General features: G+C 41.7%; 1 protein-coding gene across 1 annotated transcript in view; it reads left to right on the forward strand.

Annotated features, from left to right (window-relative positions):
• Positions 1-17,949: 17,949 nt before the first annotated feature.
• Positions 17,950-24,552, forward strand: part of LOC100353264 (lactase/phlorizin hydrolase) — a 75,395-nt gene continuing 68,792 nt past the window's right edge. Inside the window, exon 1 of the mRNA XM_002712429.6 lies at positions 17,950-18,610. Coding sequence (XP_002712475.3) covers positions 17,971-18,610 — 640 coding nt within the window. The 5' untranslated portion in view covers positions 17,950-17,970. The remainder of the gene's footprint in view (positions 18,611-24,552) is intronic.

Here is a 24,552-nt window from a genome sequence, read left to right on the forward strand (position 1 = left end):
ATTTATGTGCATACTTATATATTACATATATGAATATCTCTTGGGACCATTCAGCACAAGATAGAAAATGTTTCCACCATCCCAGAAAGTTCCTTGGTTCCTCAGCCAGGCTTAGTCCTCTCCCCTAGAAGTGACTGCTATTCTGATTTCAGTCAGCATTTTTTTGTCTTATAGATGAAATCTTTGGCTTAAAAATGTCCCTATTTGTTTAAGTTTTCAAATTCTTTAGTGTTTGGTGCTTTTCTGTTGACAAAGTACTTTCACACAAGCTTATCTATTATTATTTGATTTACCTGACATTTAATAGGCACTTGTGTGGATGAAAGATGAATAGGAGAGCCCTTGCTTTGCATTGCTGATAATGTGGTGGGGACAAGATATGTATTTCATTAAGCTACCGAAAAATGCAAGGAAAATCCCTTGATAGAACATCACAAGCAAAGAGTACAGAGATCAGGCTTTATCCCTAAAAGGGGGGGGGAGGTTGTGGAAGTGCTGACATTGAACCCTAATACTGATGGATATGTACAGTTTTGATAGGCAAGAGATTTTGGGGATAGGGCATTCTAAAGTGAAGGTGCATAAAATATCTGGAAGAATATATTGTACCTGCAGAGAAACACTGGATCCTAGTAAAAAGGGATTCCTAAAAACCATTCTAACATTTCTACTTTTTTGAGTTTGTGTTGTTTCATGAATGAGTTTTGTGAATCTGATATTTGTGTTGTGGAATTCTCTTGTGTTTTTCTTTTGTTCATATTTTAAAAAGTCATCGAGGGGCAGGCATCTGGCCTAGCAGTTCAGATGCCTGCAACCCATATGGGAGTGCCTGGGTGTGATACCCACCTCAAGCTCATGAGTACAGCTTACTGCTAATGCAGATTTTAGGAGGCAGCTGTCAAGTAATTGGGCTGGTGCTACCCACATAGGAGACCTGGATTGTGTTCCTACCTTTGGCCCAACCCATTCCTAGCCAATACAGACATCTGGGGAATGAACCAGTGGATGAGAGCTCAATCTGTGTATCTATCTCTGTGCCTCAAAAAATTAAACTTTTTAGAAAGATTTTATTTAATCAATATAAATTTCATAGGTACAGATTTTGGATTATAGTGGTTCTTCCCCCCATACTCACTCTCCCACCCCCACTCCTGTCCCACCTCCTATATCATTCTTCACTAAGATTCATTTTTAATTATCTTTATATATAGAAGATCAACTCTGTAAGTAAAGATTTGAACAGTTTTCACCCACATAGACACACAAAGTATAAAGTACAGTTTGAAGACTAGTTTTACCATTAATTCTCATACTACAACTCATTAAGGACAGAGGTCCTACATGGGGAGCAAGTACACAGTGACTCCTATTGTTGATTTAACAATTGACACTCTTATTTATGATGTCAGTGATCACCCAAAGCTCTTGTCATGAAATGCCAAGGCTATGGAAGCCTTTTGAGTCCACAAACTCCATCAGTATTTAAACAGGGGCCATAAGCAAAGTGGAAGTTCTCTGCTCCCTTCAGAGAAAGATACTTCCTTCTTTGATGGCCCTTCTTTCCACTGGGATCTCACTCACAGAGATCTTTCATGTAGGCCTTTTTTTTTTTTTTTTTTTTTTTTTTTACCACAGTGTCTTGGCTTTCCATGCCTGTAATGCTCTCATGGGCTTTTAGTCAGATCTGAAAGCCTTAAGGGCTGATTCTGAGGCAAGAGTGCTGTTTAGGGCATTTGTCATTCTATGAGTCTGCTGTGTGGCCTGCTTCCCATGTTGGAACATTCTTTCCTTTTTAATTCTATCTGTTGTTATTAGCAGACACTTGGTCTTATTTATGTGATCCCTTTAACACTTATTCCTATCTTTATGATCAGTTATGCACTTAAAATGTTACTTTATCTAGTAAGATGGTATTAGTACCTGCAAACTTAATGGGATTTGGAGTCCCATGGTAAGTTTTTAGCTTTACCCTTAGGTGTAAGTCGGTGGGAATGTGTGCCGAATTGTACATCTCCTCCCTCTCTTATTCCCACTCTTATAAATAAAAATTTTTTAAATAAAATAAAAATTAGTCATTAAGTGTGTAGCAGATTCTCATTAGTGAAAATAAATGCACATATATTGTATCCTCATAAATTTTCTGAGGAAATTCAGCATTTTAACATAAATGTAAGCTTTTTGCTATCTACGTTTATGTTCATAATCTTTGTCCATTTATTTTTAGAAAGGCCTACCTCTTATAAGATTTATTTATTTATTTGAAAGCATTGGAGAGAGATTTTCTGTCTGTTGGTTCACTCCCCAAGTGGCCACAATGCCTGGGTTGGACCAGGCTGAAGCCAGAAGCCAGGAGCCTGGAGCTTCATCTGAGGATCCCTGTGAGTGTAGCGACCCAAACACTTTGCCATCTTCTGCTACTTTGCCAAGCACATTAGCAGGGTGCTGGATCCGAAGTGGAGCAGCAGTGTTTAGGAATCTATCCATTTCTTCTAGGTTTATGAGTTTGTTGGCATACAGTTCTTTGTAGTAATTTCTGATGATTCTTTTTATTTCTGTGGGTCTGTTGTTACATTTCCTATTTCATCTCTAATTGTATTGATTCAGGTGTTCTCTCTCCCTTTTTGGTTAGTTGGACCAGCAGTGAGTCAATTTTGTTTATTTTTTCAAAACTCTAACTCTTCATTTTGCTGATCTTTTGTATTTTTTTAATTCAATTTTGTTGATTTCTTTAATTTTAATTACTTCTTTTCTCCTAGTAGTTTTGAGTTTGGTTTGCTGTTGTTTTTGTAGATCCTTGAGATGCATTGAGAGCTCATTTCTATGATGCCTTTCCAATTTCTTGATATAGGCACTAATTGCTGTAAACTATCCTCTTAACACTGCTTTTGCTGTATCCCATAGGTTGTGATATGTTGTGTTGTCATCTTCATTTGTTTCCATAATTTTTTTGATCTCTCTTTTGGTTTCTTAAATGACCCACTGTTCATTCAGAAGCATGTTGTTCAGTCTCCATATGTTTGCTTATATTCTGGAGATCCCTGAGTTACTGATTTCCAGCTTCACTCCATTGTGGTATGAGAAGATGCATGGTATGATTTCAATTTTTTTTTTGAATTTGCTGAGACTTGCTTTATGGCCTAGTATGTGGTCAGTCCTAGGGAAAGTTCCATGTACTGGTGAGAAGATTGTAAATTCTTTACGTGTAGGATGAAAAGTTCTGTAGGTATCTGTTGGGTCTTTTTGGTTTATAGTGTCAATTAAATTTGCTGTTTCCTTGCTGATTTTCTGTCTGGTTTATCTTTCTATTGCTGAAAGTGGAGTATTGAAGTCCCCCATTACTATTGTATTGGAGTCTATGCCTCCCTTTAGATCCCTTAACATTTCTTTTAAATAATCAGGTGTCCTGTGATCAGGTGCATATACATTTAAAATAGTGACATCTTCCTGTTAAATTGATCATTTAATCATTACATAGTGCCCTTCTTTGTCTCTCTTAACAGTTTTTGTGTTAAAGTCTATTTTGTCTGATATCAGAATGCCTACACCATCTCTTTTCTTGGTTTCTGTTGGCATGGGATATCTTTTTTCATACTTTCACTTTCAGTCTTCATGCATCTTTGTTGGTGACATGTATTTCTTGTAGGCAGCAAATAGATGGGTTTTGTTTTTTAATCCATTGAGCCAGTCTGTACTTTTAAATGGAGCGTTGAGACCATTTATAATCAAGATGACTATTGATAAGTAACAACTTTGCCCTGCCATTTTCCAAAAATATTCCTTTTTTTTTTTTTTTTACTTTGGATTTCCTTTGAACTTTTACTGAGATGTTTTCTTCCTTTACCTTCTTTTGTAGTGATGACCATGTTTCTGTTTCCTTTTTTTATTTTTTATTTAGTAAATATAAATTTTCAAAGTACAGTTAATTGATTACAGTGGTTCTCCCCCCCCATAATTTCCCTGCCACTCACACCCCTCCCATCTCCCGCTCCCTCTCCCATTCCATTCACATCAAGATTCATTTTCAATTACCTTTATATAGAGAAGATCAATTCAGTATATATTAAGTAAAGATTTCATCAGTTTGCACCCACACAGAAACACAAAGTGTAAAATACTGTTTCAGTACTAGTTATAGCATTACTTCACATTGGACAACACACTAAGGACAGATCCCACATGAGGAGTAAGTACACAGTGACTCCTGTTGTTAACTTAACAATTTGACACTCTTGTTTATGGTGTCAGTATTCTCCCTAGGCTCTAGTCATGAGTTTCCAAGGCTATGGAAGCCTTTTGAGTTTGCCAACTTTGATCTTATTCTGACAGGGTCATAGTCAAAGTGGAAGTTCTCTCCTCCCTTCAGAGAAAGGTACCTCCTTCTTTGATGGCCCTATTCCTTCCACTGGGATCTCACTCACTGAGATCTTCCATTTAGGTGTTTTTTTTTTTTTTTCCAGAGTGCCTTGGCTTTCCATGCCTAAAATACTCTCATGGGCTCTTCATCCATATCCGACTGCCTTAAGGGCTGATTCTGAGGCCAGAGTGCTATTTAGGACATCTGCCATTCTATGAGTCTACTGTGTATCCCGCTTCCCATGATGGATCGTTCTCTCCCTTTTTGATTCTCTCAGCTAGTATTAGCAGGCACTACTAGTCTTGTTTGTGTGATCCCTTTGACTCTTAGACCTATCAGTGTGATCAATTGTGAAGTGAAACTGATTACTTTGACTAGTGAGATGGCATTGGTACATGCCACCTTGATGGGATTGTATTGGGATCCCCTGGCATGATTCTAACTCCACCATTTGGGGCAAGTCCGATTGAGCATGTCCCAAATTGTTTTCTTCCTTTACCTTCTTTTGTAGTGATGACCATGTTTCTGTGTTTCTATGTGCAGCACATCTTTAAGTATCTTTTGTAGGCCTGTATGGGTGGTGATAAATTCGTTCAATTTCTGTTTGTTTTGGAAGTCTTTATTTCACCTTCATTTGTAAATGAGAGCTTTGCAGGGTATAGTATTCTGGGTTGACAGTTTTTTCTGTTAAGACTTAAGATATATCTTGCCATTCTCTTAGCCTTTAGGGTTTCTGATGAGAAGTCCGCTAATGAGAGTCTAATTGGAGATCCTTTCAAAGTAATCTGGCATTTGTCTTGTGCAAATTTTAGAATCCTTTCTTTATGCTTTACTGTGGTGAATTTGATTACAATGTGTTGTGGTAAAGATCTTTTCTGGTCATGTCTATTAAGGGTTCTATGTGCTTCCTGAACTTGTATGTCCCTTTCTTTCTCCAAATTAGAGAAGTTTTCTGTTATTATTTCACTAAAAAGGCCTTCTAGTCCTTTCTCACTTTCCACACCTCCAGGAACTCCTAGAACCCATATGTTAGGTTGTTTTATAGTATACTGTAAATTCCCAACTGTGTTTTTTAGTTTTCTAGTTTCCTCTTCTCTTTTTTTTTCCTGTTCTTTGTCTTCTAAGTTGATATTCTTTTTTCTGCTTTACTGCTTCTGTTGTTAAGCTTTCCACTGCATTTTTTATTTGTTTTGTTGAATTCTTAATTTTCAAGATTTCATTTTGTTTTCTCTTTAAAATCTCAGTTTTGTGGGAGAAATTTTCTTTCATGTCATGTACGGTTTCTATAGTTCATACATCTGCTTCTGATTACTTCTATATAATCTTATGGTCAATATTTTGAATTCCATTTCTTGCATTTCTTCAAACTCTTCATCTTCACAATCTAGTACTAAAGTGTTGTATTCTTTTGGGGGCGTCATGTTGTGTTCTTTATTCTTGTTTCTTGAATTGGTGCATTTATTATTCGGCATTTGTGGAGATACTCATTTTTTTTTGTTTGTTTGTTTTTGTTTTTTGCTGTGGCAATTTTTATCTTTGGACTATGTGTGGATTAGTGGAGTGTCTGCTTTCAGGGAATATCTAGAGGCATGTGGTGAGTGTGGCCAGGGAGCTGGGTTCCGTGTTCTAGGGTGAAAGGAGTGTTAAGGTGACACCCAGGTTGTACATGGTAAATTTTTTTTTTTTTATCAGAGGGTAGGTTTGTTCTTGTCTGTTGGCATAGACTCAGCTGAACTCCTTTCCTCAAAGGAGATGAATGCCTGGGCACTAGCCCCAGTGAGTAAAATATTCATCTGCACTTCCACAAGGACCACACAAAGGATCTGTGCAGTCCTTGGTGTAAGCAGATTCCCTAGCAATGTCCCTCACCAGAGAACCAGGAAGCTCTAAGTGTGTGGAGCCTCCCACAGTAACTGCCCCAAGTCCTTGCCACACCTTGAGCCTTCCCATACAGCCTCAATGTTTTCAAAGCCTCGCATTCTAAGTGTTTTCACAGTCCTGACACACAAGCCTCCCACAGTCATGAGCATCAAGCCCCATGTCGGTTCTCCCTGACTGGCTCAGGAGTCCCTACTCTGCTGGTTGCTGGGTGTGGACACTAGCTGTTGAAGCTATTATACATGTCCAAAATGGGGCCTCTATCAGCTTTTTACAGAACACTATTGCAGGGTGATCTGGGAGAGAGAAACATGCCCCACTTTTCGTTTTCCTCCTCTAGTTTGGCAGGTACACTATCCTCCACAGGGCTCCAAGCCGGTTTCCTTCCAGGCTCTTCCTGCAGCTTTATTGCCAATGGCTTGGGCTGCTGCAGTCTGATCTCACCTCTTTCCACAGCTCAGCTGCTGGGATCCTGATTTGTGTGTTCCCACACCTTCCTCGGAGGTCTACTGTGTCCCTGTAATTTGCATGGAGTTTCTTCTGCTGTTTTCTCCCTAACTCTTCCCTGAGACTGCACTCTCTCCACTTTTTAAAACCTATCTTCTCCTAGACTAAAGTAGTAAGCTCCCTCCCTACTCTACCATCTTAATCCCTCCTCATGTGAATACTTTTCACATTTTTTTTATTTTTTTTTTATTTTTTGAGAGGCAGGGTGGACGGTGAGAGAGAGAGAGAAAGGTCTTCCTTTGCCGTTGGTTCACCCTCCAATGGCCGCCGCAGCTGGCGCGCTGCGGCCGGCGCACTGCGCTGATCCGATGGCAGGAGCCAGGAGCCAGGTGCTTTTCCTGGTCTCCCATGGGGTGCAGGGCCCAAGCACCTGGGCCATCCTCCACTGTACTCCCTGGCCACAGCAGAGAGCTGGCCTGGAAGAGGGGCAACCGGGACAGAATCCAGCGCCCCAACCGGGACTAGAACCCAGTGTGCCGGCGCTGCTAGGCGGAGGATTAGCCTAGTGAGCCGCGGCGCCGGCCCACTTTTCACATTTTCAAGAAGCAGAGTAATAACTTTATATGGCTACACTTGCTAAAATAGTGATAATTTCTTATTTTAAGAGGAAGATTATAGATTTCACTCCTTGTTTGACTCTAGAAAGTCTTCCCCTTTCCAAAGAGGAAAAGTTAGTTAAGTTTTGTTTGCTATTGCCTCATTCCTGATTTATGCTTTTTGCTTGCTATTGGTGAACACTCTCATAGATGGTAAATCATAAGAAGAAGGAGAGACCTTCATACTTTCCGATATTAATAGCTTTAGGAAACTTCCTTCTTATAATCTCTATTTTATTATGTTTTCCTCCTCTTCTGGATAAAGTAAGGTGTGTTTAATAAAAATAATATGACAAGTTATTTCAGGCTTATGTTATGACACTGGAAACCTTATTTCAATGATATACTTTCTGACAGGTTGATGATTACCTAATCTGTACATGCTTTTATTGTGTATGCATACCCCAAGGTCTAGCAATTCAATTTGCTTTGGCAAAATAATTTGCCAGAAAATAATCCTCTATACATGTACTTTTTGTTGCAGAAGAGAGTGAGTCAGCATTAAAGAGGAGTGAGCTTGTTAACTGGTACTTGAAGGAAATCGAATCAGAAATAGATTATGTAGAGGAACTTACAAATAAAAAGATAAACATTGAGAAAGTTATTTACCCAGTCACATACTATGTTTGTATATAACTGCACTTGCCCATAATATTAATGAAGGAGGGAGTTCATACCTTATTTTTGTAGGTTCATTAATGAAGGTTTTTTTTTTTTTTTTAATATTAGTTTTATGTTACTAGAACGTGATCAGAATTACTCGTTGTAAAACAAGGGAGAATTAACAGAGAGTGACTTATTTCCCCTACTAAAACAGTCAGAATGCAAAATCAGGTTAAATCAGGGAATGTGGCTTTGGAGATGCTATCTGAATGTTTTGTTTCCCACCCCAGCAGCGTTATGCACCTTTGGTCATACAGTAAACCTTCAAGTATCCTGACCACGTATTTCCTCGGTTTTATCTTCCTGATATCCTTAGTTCACACCTTACACAGCCCAGTAATTCCTGTTGTCTCACACTTTCAACTTTTTCCTTTGTCTTCCTAACTTGGCAGAACCCAACCCTTGGTTAAATTTATCTTTGAGCAGCTAAATACTCAAAGGAAAGTATATGGCCACATATCCTGTTTTATTTAAATTCATGACCACAAGTCTCAATCAGGTATTTTGTTAACTTTTGTTTGGTTAAACTCATGATAATGATGCAGTTCTAGTTCATTCATCCACTCCCTTATAGGCCCTAACAGCTTTTCTCTACTTCTCAAGTGGTCATTCTAGGTATTCAGCCTGTCTGTAGCATTTATCACACTTGATCATTTCTTTTAGAAATACTTTCTTCCTTGTTCTGAGTAACCTCATTCTCCTAGGTCCTTTCTTTTTTTTATCTAAAGAAGAGATATATTTATTTCTTTGAATGTCAGAGTTAGAGAGAGAGAGAGAGAGAGGCAGAGAGAGAGAGCGTTCTTCCATCCACTGGTTCATTCCCCAATTGGCCGCAGCACCAGAGCTGTGCCAATCCGAAGCCAGTAGCAAAGAGCTTCTTCCAGTCTCCCATGTGGTGCAGGGGCCCAAGGACTTGAGCCATCTTTCACTGTCCTCCCAGGCCATAGCGGAGAGCTGGATCAGAAGTAGAGCAGTGGGACTTGAACCGGCGCCCATATTTCCCACCTTGCTAAGGAGTCATTAGAGAATGAATATGAAAATTAAAGGTTTTGGGACAGCACTGCGTCTCAATAGGGTAATCCTCCGCCTGTGGTGCCAGCACACTGGGTTCTAGTCCCGGTTGGAGCGCCGGATTCTGTCCTGGTTGCCCCCTTCCAGTCCAGCTCTCTGCTGTGGCCCAGGAGGGCAATGGAGGATGCCCCAAGTCCTTGGCCCCTGCACCCCATGGGAGACCAGGATAAGTACCTGGCTGCTGGCTTCGGATCAGCCCAGTGCACTAGCTGCAGAAGCCATTGGAGGGTGAACCAACAGTAAAGGAAGACCTTTCTCTCTCTCTCTCTCTCTCTCACTGTCCACTCTGCCTGTCCAAAAAAAAAAAAAAAAAAAAAAATTAAAGGTTTTGGAGGTAACTTTCCAAAGTTAATTCCAGATTTTTTCTTAAGATAGTGGGTTATCTTTTATTTTTAATTTTTTTCTTTGGTATTAATTTATTTTTAAAATTTTATTTGTTATACAATTTTCATATATTTTGTATATACAAAATTAGGAACATAGTGGGACTTCCCCCCCTACCCTCCCTCTCACCCATGTGCCAGCCCTTCCTCTCCTTCCCTCTCGGATTCCCATTCTTTTTTTTTTTTTTCCAACTATTTTCATTATACTTAATGATCGTATAGTTTACTCTGAGTAAAGGAGTTCAACAAATAGTATGAAGGGAAAAAAACAAGATACTATTCCTCAATGGAAGATACAAGAGCTATAAACAATCGTCTATTCTCAAAATAAGTCATTTATTTTTAAGTATTGACAGTTTTAACATAATAATTAACCAACAGTTGCTTATATTTTCAAAAAAATATTTCATCCTTGAACTAGATCATGCAGAATTGCAGCCTAACTGTCCTTGTAGTTGGAAGTTGAAAAATTCCCCAACAAGTAAATACATGATATATTAAGGAAAATAATTGAATAAAAATCAAATCAGGGACAGGTATTGTAGCACAGTGATTTAAGCTGTTGCTTGGGTCATCTGCATCTTATCGTAGGAGTGTGGGTTTAAGGCTCAGCTACTTTGCTTCTGAACCAGCTCCCTGCTAATGTGCCTGGAATCAGTGGATGAAGGCTTAAGTACTTGAGTTCCTGCTACACACATAGGAGACCCTGTGGGATTTCCTGGCTTCTTGCCTCAGCCTGGCCCATCCCTGGCTGTGGGGCCATTTAGAGACTGAACCAATGAATGAAAGATTTTTTTTTTCACTTTACGTTTTAAATAAATAAATCTTTCTGTGGAAATTTCAAATTAAGGAATGATGGAATGTGGAATTTTAAAACCCCATCTAAGATATTAAATCTTTTTACTCAACTCAAAACTATGATTAGTAACCAGATAGTCTGATAGTAAGGCAGGCGTTGTTGCCAGGAACTTAAGCCTGCTTAGCGTTTCTGCATCCCTTAATGATTGCTTCTGATTCTGCTTTCAATCCAGCTTATTGCTAATGCAACTGGGAGGCAGCAGATGATGACCAAGTACTTGGGTTCTTCCATCTACATGGGAGACCCTGATAGAGTTCCAGCCTGGCTAGTGTGGGCATTTGGGGGGGGGGGGCGGTGAGCCTGCAGATGGAAGATCATCTATTTCTCTACCTTTCAGATAAATTGTAATTTTTAAAAAATATTCTGAAAATGAAAAAAAAACTTTTCTCATTCAGAACTTGAGAAATATTACATCAACTACTTTATTCAAATATTTGAATAGCAGAATATTTGAATAGCAGTAGTGTTCCTAACTTAAGAGCACAAGGGATAAACTTCTCAGAGTCAAACTGAGATTGCATTTGTAATAGAAACAGTGCTATCAACAATTTGCAAAATGAAAGTAACTACTCTACAAATTGTACTGAAGAACATCAGGTGGATTGAATAACCAATAAACTGATCACATCAGTTACTGAACAGAAGCAAGACTAAGCTGATATGTGAATCTGAAAACCCAAGTCCAAGGCACATTAGAGTCATTTTAAAGCCCCTTCTGTAGCTGATGGTTTACAGGACAAGCCAGATGTGCTTTCATCTTTACTCCAGTTCATGATGGGCAAGTGCAAGTCAAAGTGTTAGTACTGAAGCCAGGGGACACGCTATAGAGAGAGAAGAATGCTGCATAGTTGAACATGTGTCTGACTGGCACAACAGGGTAGTCCTGTAGACATCAGAGCTGGGTGAGAGACTCCCAAACTCTGCTGAGGCATCCCACCATTAGCAGGCATTAAAGAAAGGCCGCATACTCGTTTCATCTAGACAGCAACGTGCCATTCAAGCACACAGACTCAACAGGCTGGCTTCACAGAGCCTCAGGCAGCAGAGACTTCACCACCCTAGCTGCAGCCTGCTCCTAGATGGGAGGCTCAGGGCCGGGCCAGGGTTGTGGGCGGGCAGCGGAGCACAGGCAATGAAGCCTCGGTCAGGTAACACTCTCCTTCTCTGGGTAGTTTTGGCAACTGACATCTAGGTGCGCCCGGCTACAGGACCAGCTGGTATGTAGCACGGGGGCCTGGGCAGGGGAGGGCCTGCTGTCCCCTCGGAAGGCCCCCTTTACTGAAATAAAATTCCTCTGCCTGGACTCTGCCCCCGAAGTTACAACCACTGAGTAACGCCCCTTAATGCCTCTGCGATGGCCGTGGCTCCCACTCAGCTCCCGAGCCGAGAGTCCTGATCGGACAGTGGCCAAGGCACATGGCCACAGGGATTGCCCACCTGTCGAATCCAAGGTGCACTAGATACACGCGGGCAACCCCCACTGCCAGCCGAAGTTGCCTCACCCCGGCTGTGTGCTTCCGAGAACCTGCGCCCGAAGCGGAGTCCCCCCTCTTCTGCACCCAATCTCTGCTCCTCCCGCAGCTAGCTACTCCTGATCAGGCACAGGTCTCCAGGCTTAAGCTCCTCACTCTCCACTGCAGTCGCTATTTCTGCCACCTCACCAAAGAGGGTGAAGATTGCTCTTTAGATGGTTTAAAAACGAAAGTTTATTGCTTCATTATCCTCCAATAATTGATTTCTGTGTTCTAAGAGGAATTTCTAAGGGTTGTTTTCAAAATGTTTTTTTTTGGGGGGAGGGGGAATGTTTAATTTTTTATATTGCAAGATGTCCCTACATTTTATGGCTTTCTTCCTGGAAAAGACAGTATGGTTTGTGATCCTGGCAGTTTCTGGTTCCTGATATTAGCAGCAGTTCTTACTGTAGAAGCCTTTAACAGTCGAGGATGTCCTGGGTACTGTAGAGCCAGTTAGACAAGGTGTGTCTGTACTATGAGCTGCAAACAGTAACATCCGTCTTCCAGAACTGAAAAGCAATAGGATGAGGGGGGACTGGAAACAGATGGAGAAGTTACATCAGTAGATGCAGGGCACATGCTCCTGCCAGGCTTTTTGCTAATTACTGAGGCTGGGAGAAGCCTTGAAATTGGAGAAGGAATCCTAGAAGTGCAGGATCTGTCTTCCTGTGGGGGTTCTAGGATAAGATGTGAAAATTTAAGAGACAGCAAGGAGCCATGTCCTACTTTGATTAGGACCAGCTTCTCCCTGCACTGGTTCTGACTTCATAAGGAAGATAGGATAGGGAGGTCCTGAAAGAAAACAACTGGAACTTAAACTTCAGTTTGTCCAAGTGTTTACCCAAAGGAAAATTTTAACCCCAGAAAAGATACTTTCCTTTCAGTGAATTTGTCTTCCCCTCCCCTATCCTGCCATTAGTGACAGTTTTGAAGTTTCAGAGCCAGGTGAAGTTGTTATTGCAAATAAAGTCCATTTTACACATATGTGTGTGTGTACATTTCCACACATTTATTTATTTATTTATTTTAAAGGCACAGTGATAGGGACACACATATAACACACACACAGAGAGAGAGAGAGAGAGAGAGAGAGAGAGAGAAATAAATATCTTTCATCTGCTGGTTTATATTCCCCTAGTGGTCACAATAGCCAGGACTGGCCCAGGCTCAAGTCAGGAGCCAGGTGCTTTGTCCTAGTCTCTCACATGGGTGGCAAAGGTTCAAGTATTGGGGCCATCTTCTGTGACCTTCTCAGGTACATTAGCTGGGATCTGGATTGGAAGTAGACCAGCCAGGACTTGAACTGGTGCTCCAGTATGGGATGCCAGTGCCAGCCCCTAGAGAGGTACTTGGTCAAGAAGGTGAAGTGATTAATGAAGTGTTCCCAGAGGACATGTTCAGGTCCTTGAAGCTGCAAGAAAGAATTCTAGGGGCTGTCAGGGTTGAGTAGAGTGAGCAGAGTTTATTGTAAGGGAAAGTACACCTTTCCAGAGTAGGAGAGCAGACAGGCTTGGGTGAGGGGAGTATCTGCCCAGAAGATCTCAGGGGATTTTTCTTTTATCTTTAACTTGTAATAATGGGGCAAGAATATTCATGGGATATGGAGGAGAGCTCTGGAAATAGATGAGGCTTTCCTGAAATAGAGGTACCAGATATTTTCTTTCCTAATGAGGTCCTTTTGTATCGGTCATGGTGATTCTGGAGGTAAGTAGTAGTCAAACCCCAATGCTAATATCATAATGAACCTAGAGTTAATTGTCACTTAATATAGCTGACAATACGGTAATTTGCCAATCCTAGAGTTTCTGAGTTGTAATGATATGGAAAGTCCTTGAGACTTTCCAGGATATCTGGACTCTGCTCATATCTAGCTGTCTGCCTACACTAACAGAAATGTATATGAGAACTTTATGAGGACAATTAGGTAAATATTTCAGATAAGGTGATAGATGTAATTTTCCAGAATGGGAAGGTTTGAATATTTTAGTTATCAACTGATCTGTAAATATAATGCCTTTTCACCTGAGTCTCAACAGATGTCCATTGATAAGAAAGTCATTACGTATGTTGTAACATAGCTATACTGTGGGATACACATAAAAATGAGGTAGATCTGGATGTTCAGAATTAGAAATATATCCAGGTCACATGGAGAAGAAAATATGCAAATATAACCAAGAAGATTCAGGGGAAAAAAGCAAGATAGGAGAGGCCTTGTCCTATAAGAAAACAACAGTAATTAATGCACTATGATAATTAAAATTGTGTGGCACTTGCACAGGAATAGATAAATTAGTCAAAGTCCAGAAACATCTACACATATAGATTTTCCATTACTGATAAGGTGGCATGTCACAGTAAGGGAGGAATGGTCTATTCTACAACATGTTAGAAACTGACCTGACATGCAACATACACAGAATTCATGGTGGTTGAAGATTTAAAGATTAAAAACAAAAGTATAGAAATACTTAAATAGGTTTGACATGGGAGCTTTAAAAAATTATGGTACCAGGTCATATATCTTGAAAGACATAAACCAACTTAAAAGGTGGAGAAAATTTTCTGTATTATGTTTTAATATGGATATACAAACTCTGTTGAAAGTTTTTGTGTTAGTAGTAAGCTACAACAAAAATTGAGAAAGAATATGAACATAAACAACAGAAGGAAAACAGATGACCGATTAAAATGAAGACTTTCACCTCTAGGTAATCAGTGTGGTAATGGAAGTTTACAAAAAATGTGAAATTTTACAACTTGTTAGCCAAGCAGATTGACGTACACTTCCAGCTGTACATAGGATTTTTTTTTTTTTTGACAGGCAGAGTGGACAGTGAGAGAGAGAGACAGAGAGAAAGGTCTTCCTTTGCCGTTGGTTCACCCTCCAGTGGCCGCCGCGGCCGGCCCACCTGCGCTGATCTGATGGCAGGAGCTAGGTGCTTCTCCTGGTCTCCCATGGGGTCTCCTGGTCTCCCAAGTACTTGGGTCCACTGCACTCCCTGGCCACAGCAGAGAGCTGGCCTGGAAGAGGGGCAACTGGGACAGAATCCAGCGCCCCGACCGGAACTAGAACCCAGTGTGCCGGCGCCACAAGGTGGAGGATTAGGCTAGTGAGCTGCGGCGCCGGCCTATACATAGGATTTTTTAAACTTTCATTTAATAAATATAAATTTCCAAAGTACAGCTTTTGGATTACAGTGGTTTTCCCCCCCATAACTTTCCTCCCACCTGCAAACCTCCCATCTGCCACTCCCTCTCCCATCCCATTCACATCAAAATTCATTTTCAATTAACTTTATATACAGAAGATCAATTTAGTATATATTAAGTAAAGATTTCAACAATTTGCACCCACACAGAAACACAAAGTGTAAAGTACTGTTTGAGTACTAGTTATAGCATTAATTCACATTGTACAACACAGTAAGGACAGAGATCCTACATGGGGAGTAAGTGCACAGTGACTCCTGTTGACTTAACAATTGACACTCTTGTTTATAGCGTCAGTAATCACCCTAGGCTCTTGTCATGAGTTGCCAAGGCTATGGAAGCTTTTTGAGTTCGCCGACTCTGATCATATTTAGACAAGGTCATAGTCAAAGTGGAAGTTCTCTCCTCCCTTCAGAGAAAGGTACCTCCTTCTTTGATGGCCTGTTCTTTCCACTGGGATCTCACTCACAGAGATCTTTCATTTAGTTAGTTAGTTAGTTTGTTTTTTGCCATAGTGTCTTGGCTTTCCATGCCTGAAATACTCTCATGGGTTCTTCAGCCAGATCTGAATGCCTTAAGGGCTGATTCTGAGGCCAGAGTGCTGTTTAGGACATCTGCCATTCTATGAGTCTGCTGTGTAGCCTGCTTCCCATGTTGGATCATTCTCTCCTTTTTAATTTTATCAGTATTAGCAGACACTAGTCTTGTTTGTGTGATCCCTTTGACTCTTAATCCTGTCATTATGATCAATTGTGAAGTGAAACTGATTACTTTGACTAGTGAGATGGCATTGGTACATGCCACCTTGATGGGATTGTATTGGAATCCCCTGGCATGTTTCTAACTCTACCGTTTGGGGCAAGTTTGATTGAGCATGTCCCAAACTGTACATAGGATTTAAATTTGAGCCTACTTTGGAAAATTATTTACATTTCAAAAAATTATTTGCATTCCAGATAAAAATGTAAATGGGTATGCCTGTTGAGTCAGAAACAATTTGTAAGAATCTTTCAAGGCTGGCGCCGTGGCTCAATAGGCTAATCCTCTACCTAGCGGCGCCGGCACACTGGGTTCTAGTCCCGGTTTCTTTCCCGGTTGCCCCTCTTCCAGGCCAGTTCTCTGCTGTGGCCAGGGAGTGCAGTGGAGGATGGCCCAAGTGCTTGGACCCTGCACACCATGGGAGACCAGGAAAAGCACCTGGCTCCTGGCTTCGGATCAGCGCGGTGCACCGGCCGCAGCGCGCCAGCCGTGGTGGCCACTGGGGGATGAACCAACGGCAAAAGGAAGACCTTTCTCTCTGTCTCTCTTTCTCACTCTCCACTCTGCCTGTCAAAAAAAAAAAAATCTTTCAAACAATGGATAAATGGACAAAGATGTATATAAAGACATCCATTTGCAGCATTGTTTGCCACACATTTAAACTTAAAAGGAACCAGTGCTAGGCCGGCGCTGCGGCTCAACAGGCTAATCCTCCGCCTTGCGGCGCCAGCACACTGGGTTCTAGTCCCAGTTGCCCCTCTTCCAGGCCAGCTCTCTGCTATGGCCCGGGAGTGCAGTGGAGGATGGCCCAAGTGCTTGGGCCCTGCACCCCATGGGAGACTAGGAGAAGCACCTGGCTCCTGGCTTTGGATCAGCGCGTTGTGCTGGCCGCAGCGTGCCACCGCGGCGGCCATTGGAGGGTAAACCAACGGCAAAGGAAGACTTTTCTCTCTGTCTCTCTTTCTCACTCTCCACTCTGCCTGTCAAAATAAATAAATAAATAAATAAAAAGGAACCAGTGCTAATATGGGCCATTCTTATGGAAGGCTATGTGTTTGTTAAAGGTGAGTCTGTATATCCTGGTATACACAGAGCTCCACGAGCCATTGAGTAGGTAAAAGAAAGCTGAGGAACAATATTTGTAGCATGAACCTGTATATGTTAACTTATGTTACACAAATTAAATATTATCACATGATTGCATCTGTATATCAGTAATAATGGGTATCCCTGAGTTTCACTGTTTTAAAAATGCTACAAGAATGACCCATTTAATCTTCTACCTATCATTAATTATCCCTTTTCTTTTTTAAGAATTATTTATTTGAAAGGCAGAGTGACAGAAAAATAAGAGAGACAAAAGGAGATTTCACTGTCTGTCTGCTGGTTCATTCCCCAGATGTCTGAAATATCCTTGAAAACCTTTCTGGTCTCCCACATAGATGACAGGGACTTACATACGTGGACCATCATCCACTGCCTTCCTAGGCACAACATCAGGAAGCTGGATTGGAAATGCAGAACTTGGGACACCTCCCACTGGGATGTGGGAGACAGGTATCTCAAGCAATGGCTTATACTAGTTTACCACAATGCCTACCCCAATAATCCCTGTCCTACAGGTGAGAAAATTGGCACAGAGAAGTAACTTTAGCCAGATGATGTTTAAATCCAGGCATTTTGATTCCTGAATTAAGCTATGCAGAGAAAGAAAATTGGAAGGAGGCCAATTATTGCAGGTGCTTATCCTACAAAGGCAATGGGAGTAGGTAAAGAGGAATTTGCATTTTTTCATAAGTGTTTCTATGTTGTTGGAATATTTTACAAATTGTGTTGTTTACCTGTTTTTAAAGGAGAAGATCAGTTTAATGAGTGCTTCAATGTCTATTATATAGACATATTTTAATATCATATGTAAGGCAAAAAAAAGTGAACACTTCTTCAGACATTTTCTCAGGTTCCTCTGCTTGGGTGGAAAGTTTAAAATTTCTGTGTTATCTCTTATTGCTTTTCTATGGTTATATCTGTTACATTAACGAGCCATGCATCGATTTCTTTATCCTAGATAACCTGGTTAAATATTAAGTGCCAATAATCCCTTTGTATTTTATAACATCAGCTGGAGCTATAAAGCCAGGCGTCCTTCCATATACCTCCTGGTAGCTCCTTGAAAATGGAGCTCTTTTGGAGTATAGTCTTTACTGTCCTCCTGAGTTTCTCCTGCCAGGGGTCAGACTGGGAATCTGATAGCAATTTCATTTCAGCTGCAGGGCCTCTAACCACTGACCTACTGCTCAGCCTGCAGTATCCACAGGGAAACCAGACTTCTGATTTTGCAGCAGGGGGCAAAGACCTTTATGTTTGTTCCCAGCCACTGCCCGCTTTCCTGCCAGAGTATTTCAGCAGTCTTCGTGCCAGTGAGATCACCCATTATAAAGTGTTTCTGTCGTGGGCACAGCTCCTCCCAGCAGGACGCTCCGGAGACCCAGATGGGAACGCAGTGCGGTGCTACCGGCAGCTCCTTGAGGCCCTCAGGGCTGCGCAGCTTCAGCCCATGGTCGTCCTGCACCACCAGCACCTCCCTGCCAGCAGCGCCCTGAGGAGCGCCGTCTTCACCGACCTCTTTGCTGAGTATGCCACCTTCGCCTTCCATGCCTTTGGGGACCTCGTGGGGGTCTGGCTCACCTTTAGTGACTTGGAGGCAGCCATAAGGGAGCTCCCTCAGCAGGAGTCAAGAGCTTGGCATCTCCAGCTCCTCACTGAGGCCCACAGAAAAGCCTATGAGATTTACCACCAAAAATATGCTGCTCAGGGTGAGTACAGTGATCCTGTGGCTGATTCACTGGCAGGTTCTGTCACCCATCTTCTCTCCTGAAGGCAGGACTTGGCATTTCATCCCATTCACCTTGAATAGTTCCTTCGTATCTGTATATTATTGTAAAATGAATATTGTTTTGGCTTTCCAATGGAAATAGGACATGTTACTTACTTCTTTGAGAAGTAAGTGTTGGGGTGCATGTTTGGTGCAACAGTTAAGACTTTTTTTTTTAAATAGGCATTATTTTAATTTTTAAAAATGACTATTACTTTTATTTGAAAGGTGATGTTACAGACAGAGATAGAAAGTGAACTTCCATCCACTGGTCCAGTCCTTAATGGCCTCAACAGCTAAGACTGAGCCAGGCCAAAGCCAGGAGCTGCATCTGGGTCTCCCACATGGATTAGGGGCCAAACCACTTGGGCCATCCTCCACATCCCAGGCGCATTAGCAGGAAACTTGATCAGAAGTGATCAGCCAGGACTCAAACCAGTGCCCCTATGGGATGCCAACATTTCAAGTGGTAACTCAATCCACTGTGCCACATCACCAGCCCCAACAAAAAAATTTTTTTAGTGAAATTATATCTTGCAGTACAACATGGATGAACCTCGAGGATATTTCCTTAGGTGAAATGAACCAGTCTCCAAAAAAAGCAAGTCATGTATGATCTCACTTTATATACTTGTAAAGAAAGTAGTCAAATTCATGTTGACAGGGTCTGGCATTGTGGCATAATGGGTTAAGCCACTGCCTGTAACACTGCATTGCATATGGGTCCCAGTTGCTTCCTGCTAATGCTCCTGGGAATGCAGTGGAAGATGATCCAAGTGTTTGAGCCTCTGCATCCATGTGGGAGACTTAGATGAAGCTTTTGGTTCCTGGTTTTGGACTGACCCAGTCCCAGCCGTTGCAGCTATTTGGGGAGTGAACCAGGGGATGGAAGATCTCTCTCTTTCTCTCTCAGTAGCTCTTTCACATAAATAATATACATCTTTTTAAAAAGAATTAGCCCTTCTTTGTGAGCCAGCACTGTGGCACAGCATATTACGCTGCTGTCTGCTGTGCTGGCATCCCATGTAGGTGCTTGTTCTAAACCCGGCTGCTCCACTTCTGATCTAGCTCTGTGCTAATGCTCCTGGGAAAGCAGCAGAAGATGGACCAAGCCCTTGGGCCTCTGCACCTGGAAGAAGCTCCTGACTGCTGGTTTCTACCTGGCCCAGCCCTCATCATTGTGGCCATTTGGGAGTGTACTAGTGGATGGAAGATCTCTTTCTTTCTGTCTCCTTCTATAACTCTGCCTGTTAAATAAATAAAAATATTTTTTAAAAATTCATGGGGGCAGGAAGTAAAATGGTGGTGGACAGGGCCTTGGGGGAGAGGAAAATACAGAGTGATTTGATGAGTGTAGAATTTCTGTTTTGCAAGCTGAATAAGTTGGGAATGGATTACACACAGTGTGAATATACTTAGCACTCCTGAAAAATGGTTAGAATGGTAAAGCTTATGTTACTGCATTTTAATTCCATTAACAAAAAAAGAGAGGGGCAGCATAAGGGAAGAAAAAAAAAGTAAAGGCAGATGAAAGTCTTTTCGATGGAGTTGCCAGAAAGGCTGGTCTTGGGCTACTATTTGAGCAGTTTGGAGTGAAAGGAGTGAGCAAGCCAGGAATTCAGACACCTACAAAGCCCCTGAGCTGGGAAGTCTGCTAAGACTAGGGGTAGAGATGAGGAGTACCCATCCTCATTACTTTCCATTGTTGTTGAATATAGCTGCTATTTATTCTTTCTCACTGTTGTTTTTCATTGTGTGCCTAAGCCATGTTTTATTAGTCCATTCTCCTGCTTATGGACATTTGAATTATTTTCAGGTTCTGTTTTTATGAACATAGCTGCTACAAACATTCCTGTACATGTTTCCGTACATGTGCAAGAATTTTTCTTGTGTATCCTTAGCTTTGAGAGATAATACAGACTATTTTCCACAATGGTTGTACCAACCTAGATTCTCAAGAACAATGTGTAAGAGTTTTTCTCAGCCCTCAAATGTGTAATTGTCAAAATTCTAAATTTTCGCTGGTCTAGAGAATGTGAAAGTCTTTATGAGCTTATTTTCCTGATTGCAATTCAGGTTGAAATACTTTCATGTATTTATTACCTATATTTATTTCCTGTTATGTGAAACTCCTGTTATATCTTTTACACTTCTGTATATTGTTTGTCTCTTCTTTTTTTAAAAGATTTATTTTATTTGAAAGACAAAGTTACAGAGAGAGGTAGAGCCAGAGAGAGAGAGAGAGAGAGAGGTTTTCCATTCTATTGGTTCACTCCTCAAGTGATCACAGCAGCCAGAGCTGAGCTGATCCGAAGCCAGGAGCCAGGAGCTTCTTCTGGGTCTCCCATGCAGGTACAGGGGCCCAAGAACTTGGGCCATCTTCTTACTGCTTTTCCAGGACATAGCAGAGAGCTGGATCGGAAGTAGAGCAGCCAGGACTTGAACTAGTGCCCATACGGGATGCCATTGCTGCAGGCTGGGGCTTTAACCCACTGTGCCACAGTGCTGGCTCCTGTCTTTTTTCTATTGACTTGTAGGATTTCTTTATCCTTTAATCTGTGTTGATTTTATATATTGATAGTTTTTTGCAGTTTGTATCTGTTATTTTTCTGAAATTTTTTAAGATTTATTTATTTATTTGAAAGGCAGGGTTGTAGAGGAAGAGAGATTTTCCATCTACTCGTTCACTCCCCAAATGCCCACAAAGCTGGAGCTGGGCCAGGCCAAAGGCAGGAGCCTGGAACTCCACAGGGGTCTTTTCACATGAGTGCAGGGACCCAAGCATCCAGGCCATCTTCCACTACTTTCCTAGGCATGTTAGCAGGAACCTGGATCAAAAGTGGCTCAAACAGGATACTGGCATTGAAGGTAGCAGCTTAACCTACTGTGCCACAACAGCAGCCCATGTTATTTTCATTTTTTTTTTTTTAGAGATTTTGATAAGAAGTTCTTTCTTTTAGCCAACTTTATCAATCTTTTCTTTTGGCTGATGTTTATGATAGTATTTTTAAAAATTTGTATATTTATTTGAAAGAGTTACAGAGCAAAAGAGAGAAAGGGAGAGAGAGAAAAAGATATCTTCCATCCACTGATTGATTTCCCAAGTGGCACAACAGCCAGGTCTGAGCCAGGCTGAAGCTAAGGCCCAGGAGTTTCTTCTGGAACGCCCACATGGGTTTTTTCCAGGCACATTAGCAGGTAGCTGGATTGGAAGTAGAGTAGTCAGGAAATGACCTAGTGCTAATATGGGTTGCCAATGTTGCAGTCCTTTATGCCCGTCTCTCTGTTAGTATTTAAATGCTAATTGTTAAAATTACTTAAAATTACATTTTGTTTATTTAAAATTTCCAAATGTTTTTGGATGGTTTCTTTTCTTTTTTAAATTTATTTATCTGAGGGGCTAGCACTGTGGTGCAGCGGGCTGATGCCCTGGCCTGGAGTGCCAGCAACCCATATGGGCGCCGGTTCAAGACCCAGCTGCTCCACTTCCAATCCACTTCTCTGCTATGGCCTGGAAAGTAGTGGAAGATGGCCCAAGTCCTTGGGCCCCTGCACCAGCATGGGAGACCCAGAGGAGGCTGCTGGCTCCTGGCTTCGGATTGACGCAGCTCCGGCCATTGTGGCCATTTGGGGAGTGAACCAGCAGATGGAAGACCTCTCTCTCTCTGCCTCTGCCTCTCTGTAACTCTGCCCTTCAAGTAAATAAATATTTTAAAGATTTATTTATTTATGTGAAAGAGTTACACAGAGAGAGGAGAGGCAGAGAAAGAGAGAGAGAGGTCTTCCATCTGCTGGTTCACTCCCCAGATGGTTTCAATGGCTGGCCGAAGCTGAGCTAATCTGAAACCAGGAGCTAGGAGCTTCTTCCGGGTCTCTCACGCTGGTACAGGGGCCTAAGGACTTGGGCTTTCTTCTACGACTTTCCCAGGCCATAGCAGAGAACTGGATTGGAAGTGGAACAGCCGGGACTCAAACTGGCTCCCATATGGAATACTGGCACTGTGGGTGGCAGCTTTACCTGCTATGCCACAGCACAGGCCCCTGGTCAGTTACCAAAGATATTCATCTCTCTCATGCCCCATCCCCTTCCCCCAGTCCCATGAATCTCAAAGTTCTTACGTAATCGTGCATCTTGTCTGTACCCATTCTTTGAGGAGTCATTTTATTTGTTAATGTTTATTTGCTAATTGAATTTTTGTATGATTGAGGGACAATCATTAAGAAGTCAAAGATAATCTGTAGAATTAAAAGCCATATTTGGTTCATAAAAGTTTTTCTTTTTAAGCAAAACTTTAAAATATTAATAGACTATTTTTTGAAACAGTTTTAAATTTACAGGAAAACTGAACAGGTAGTTTAGTGTCCCCATAAGCCACTCTCTCCCTACACCCAGTTTCCCTATACTAACATTTTTTTTACAATAGCTTGATACATTTGTTATAATTAATGAACCAATATGGATGTGTTATTATTAACTAATTTTTTTTCAATTTCCTTAGCTTTTCCTTAATGTTCTTTTGCCATCCTGGATCCTGTTCAGGATACATTATCTTTAGTTATGGCCGATTAGGATCCTCTAAACTGTGATAGTTTTTCAGACTTTTCTTATTTTTTAAGATTATTTGCTTACTTGAGAAGCAGAGAGTAAGAGAGAGAGAAATAGAGAAACTGGTTCACTTCCCTAATGCCCTAGTGGCTGGGGCTTGGCAGGGCTGAAGCTCCCTACTGGAGCCAACTACTTGAGTCATCACCACTGTCTCCCAGGGTACGCATTAGCAGGAAGCTGGCATGACACTGGGAGTAGAGCCAGGATTTGAACCCAGGCACTCTGACATGAGAAATGGGCATCTTAACCTGCATCCTAAATGCTAGGCCAACCACCTGCCCCAGACCTTCATTACTTTTAATCACAGAAGTAAGTGAGTAAGTGCCATTTTCATCATATCATATCAAGGATTTATACTGTCAACTTGATTTATGACTGTTGATTAAATACTTGGCAGAGGTAGTGTTTGTCATGTTTCTCCACTATAAAGTTAATTTTTGTTCTCTGTTCCATACTTTACCCTTTAGAAAGATGTCACTATGTATAGACCACATTTAAGAAGTGGAGAGTTATGCTTCCCCTAATAAACATTTTTAAAAGTTTTTAGGGCCGGCACTGTGGCACAGCGGGTTAAGCCGCCACCTGAAGCACCAGCATCCCATATGAACACCAGTTCAAGTCCTGGCTGTTCTTCTTCCAGTCCAGCTCCCTGCTAATGCACCTGGGAAAAGCAGCAGAGAGCGGTCCAAGTGCTTGGGTCCTTCTCCCACGTGGGAGACCAGGAAGAAGCTCCAGGCTCCTGGCTTTGGCTTGTCCCAGCCTTAGCCATTGTGGCTATTTGGGTAGTGATCCAGTGGATGCAAGATCTCTCTCTCTCTCTCTCATTTTCTGTCTTTCTCACTTTCCATCTGTAATTCTGCATTTCAAATTAAAAATAAATCTTTTAGGGGCTGGCACTGAGCCTTAGTGGGTGAAGCCACGGCTTGCAGTGCCAGTTTGAGTCCTGGTTGCTCCACTTCTGATCCAGCTCTCTGCTATGGCCTGGGAAAGCAGAAGACAATGACCAGGTGCTTGGGCCCCTGCAACCCACATGGGAGACCTGGAAGAAGCTCCTGGCTCCTGGCTTTGGATTGGCACAGCTCTGGCTGTTGCAGCCATCTGGGGAGTGAACCAGCAGATGGAAGGACCTCTCTCTCTCTCTTCCTCTGCCTCTCTGTAACTCTACCTTTCAAATAAATAAATAAATAAATACATCTTGTAAAACAATAAATCTTTTTATAAAGTTATTTTCTAGGGCTTGATATTTGACCTCCAGCAGTTAAGGTACCTGTTGAGAC

This window comes from Oryctolagus cuniculus, chromosome 3, assembly GCF_051225735.1.
Source record: "Oryctolagus cuniculus isolate XC-2025 breed Fujian yellow rabbit chromosome 3, ASM5122573v1, whole genome shotgun sequence".
In the NCBI taxonomy this organism is placed as follows: domain Eukaryota; kingdom Metazoa; phylum Chordata; class Mammalia; order Lagomorpha; family Leporidae; genus Oryctolagus; species Oryctolagus cuniculus.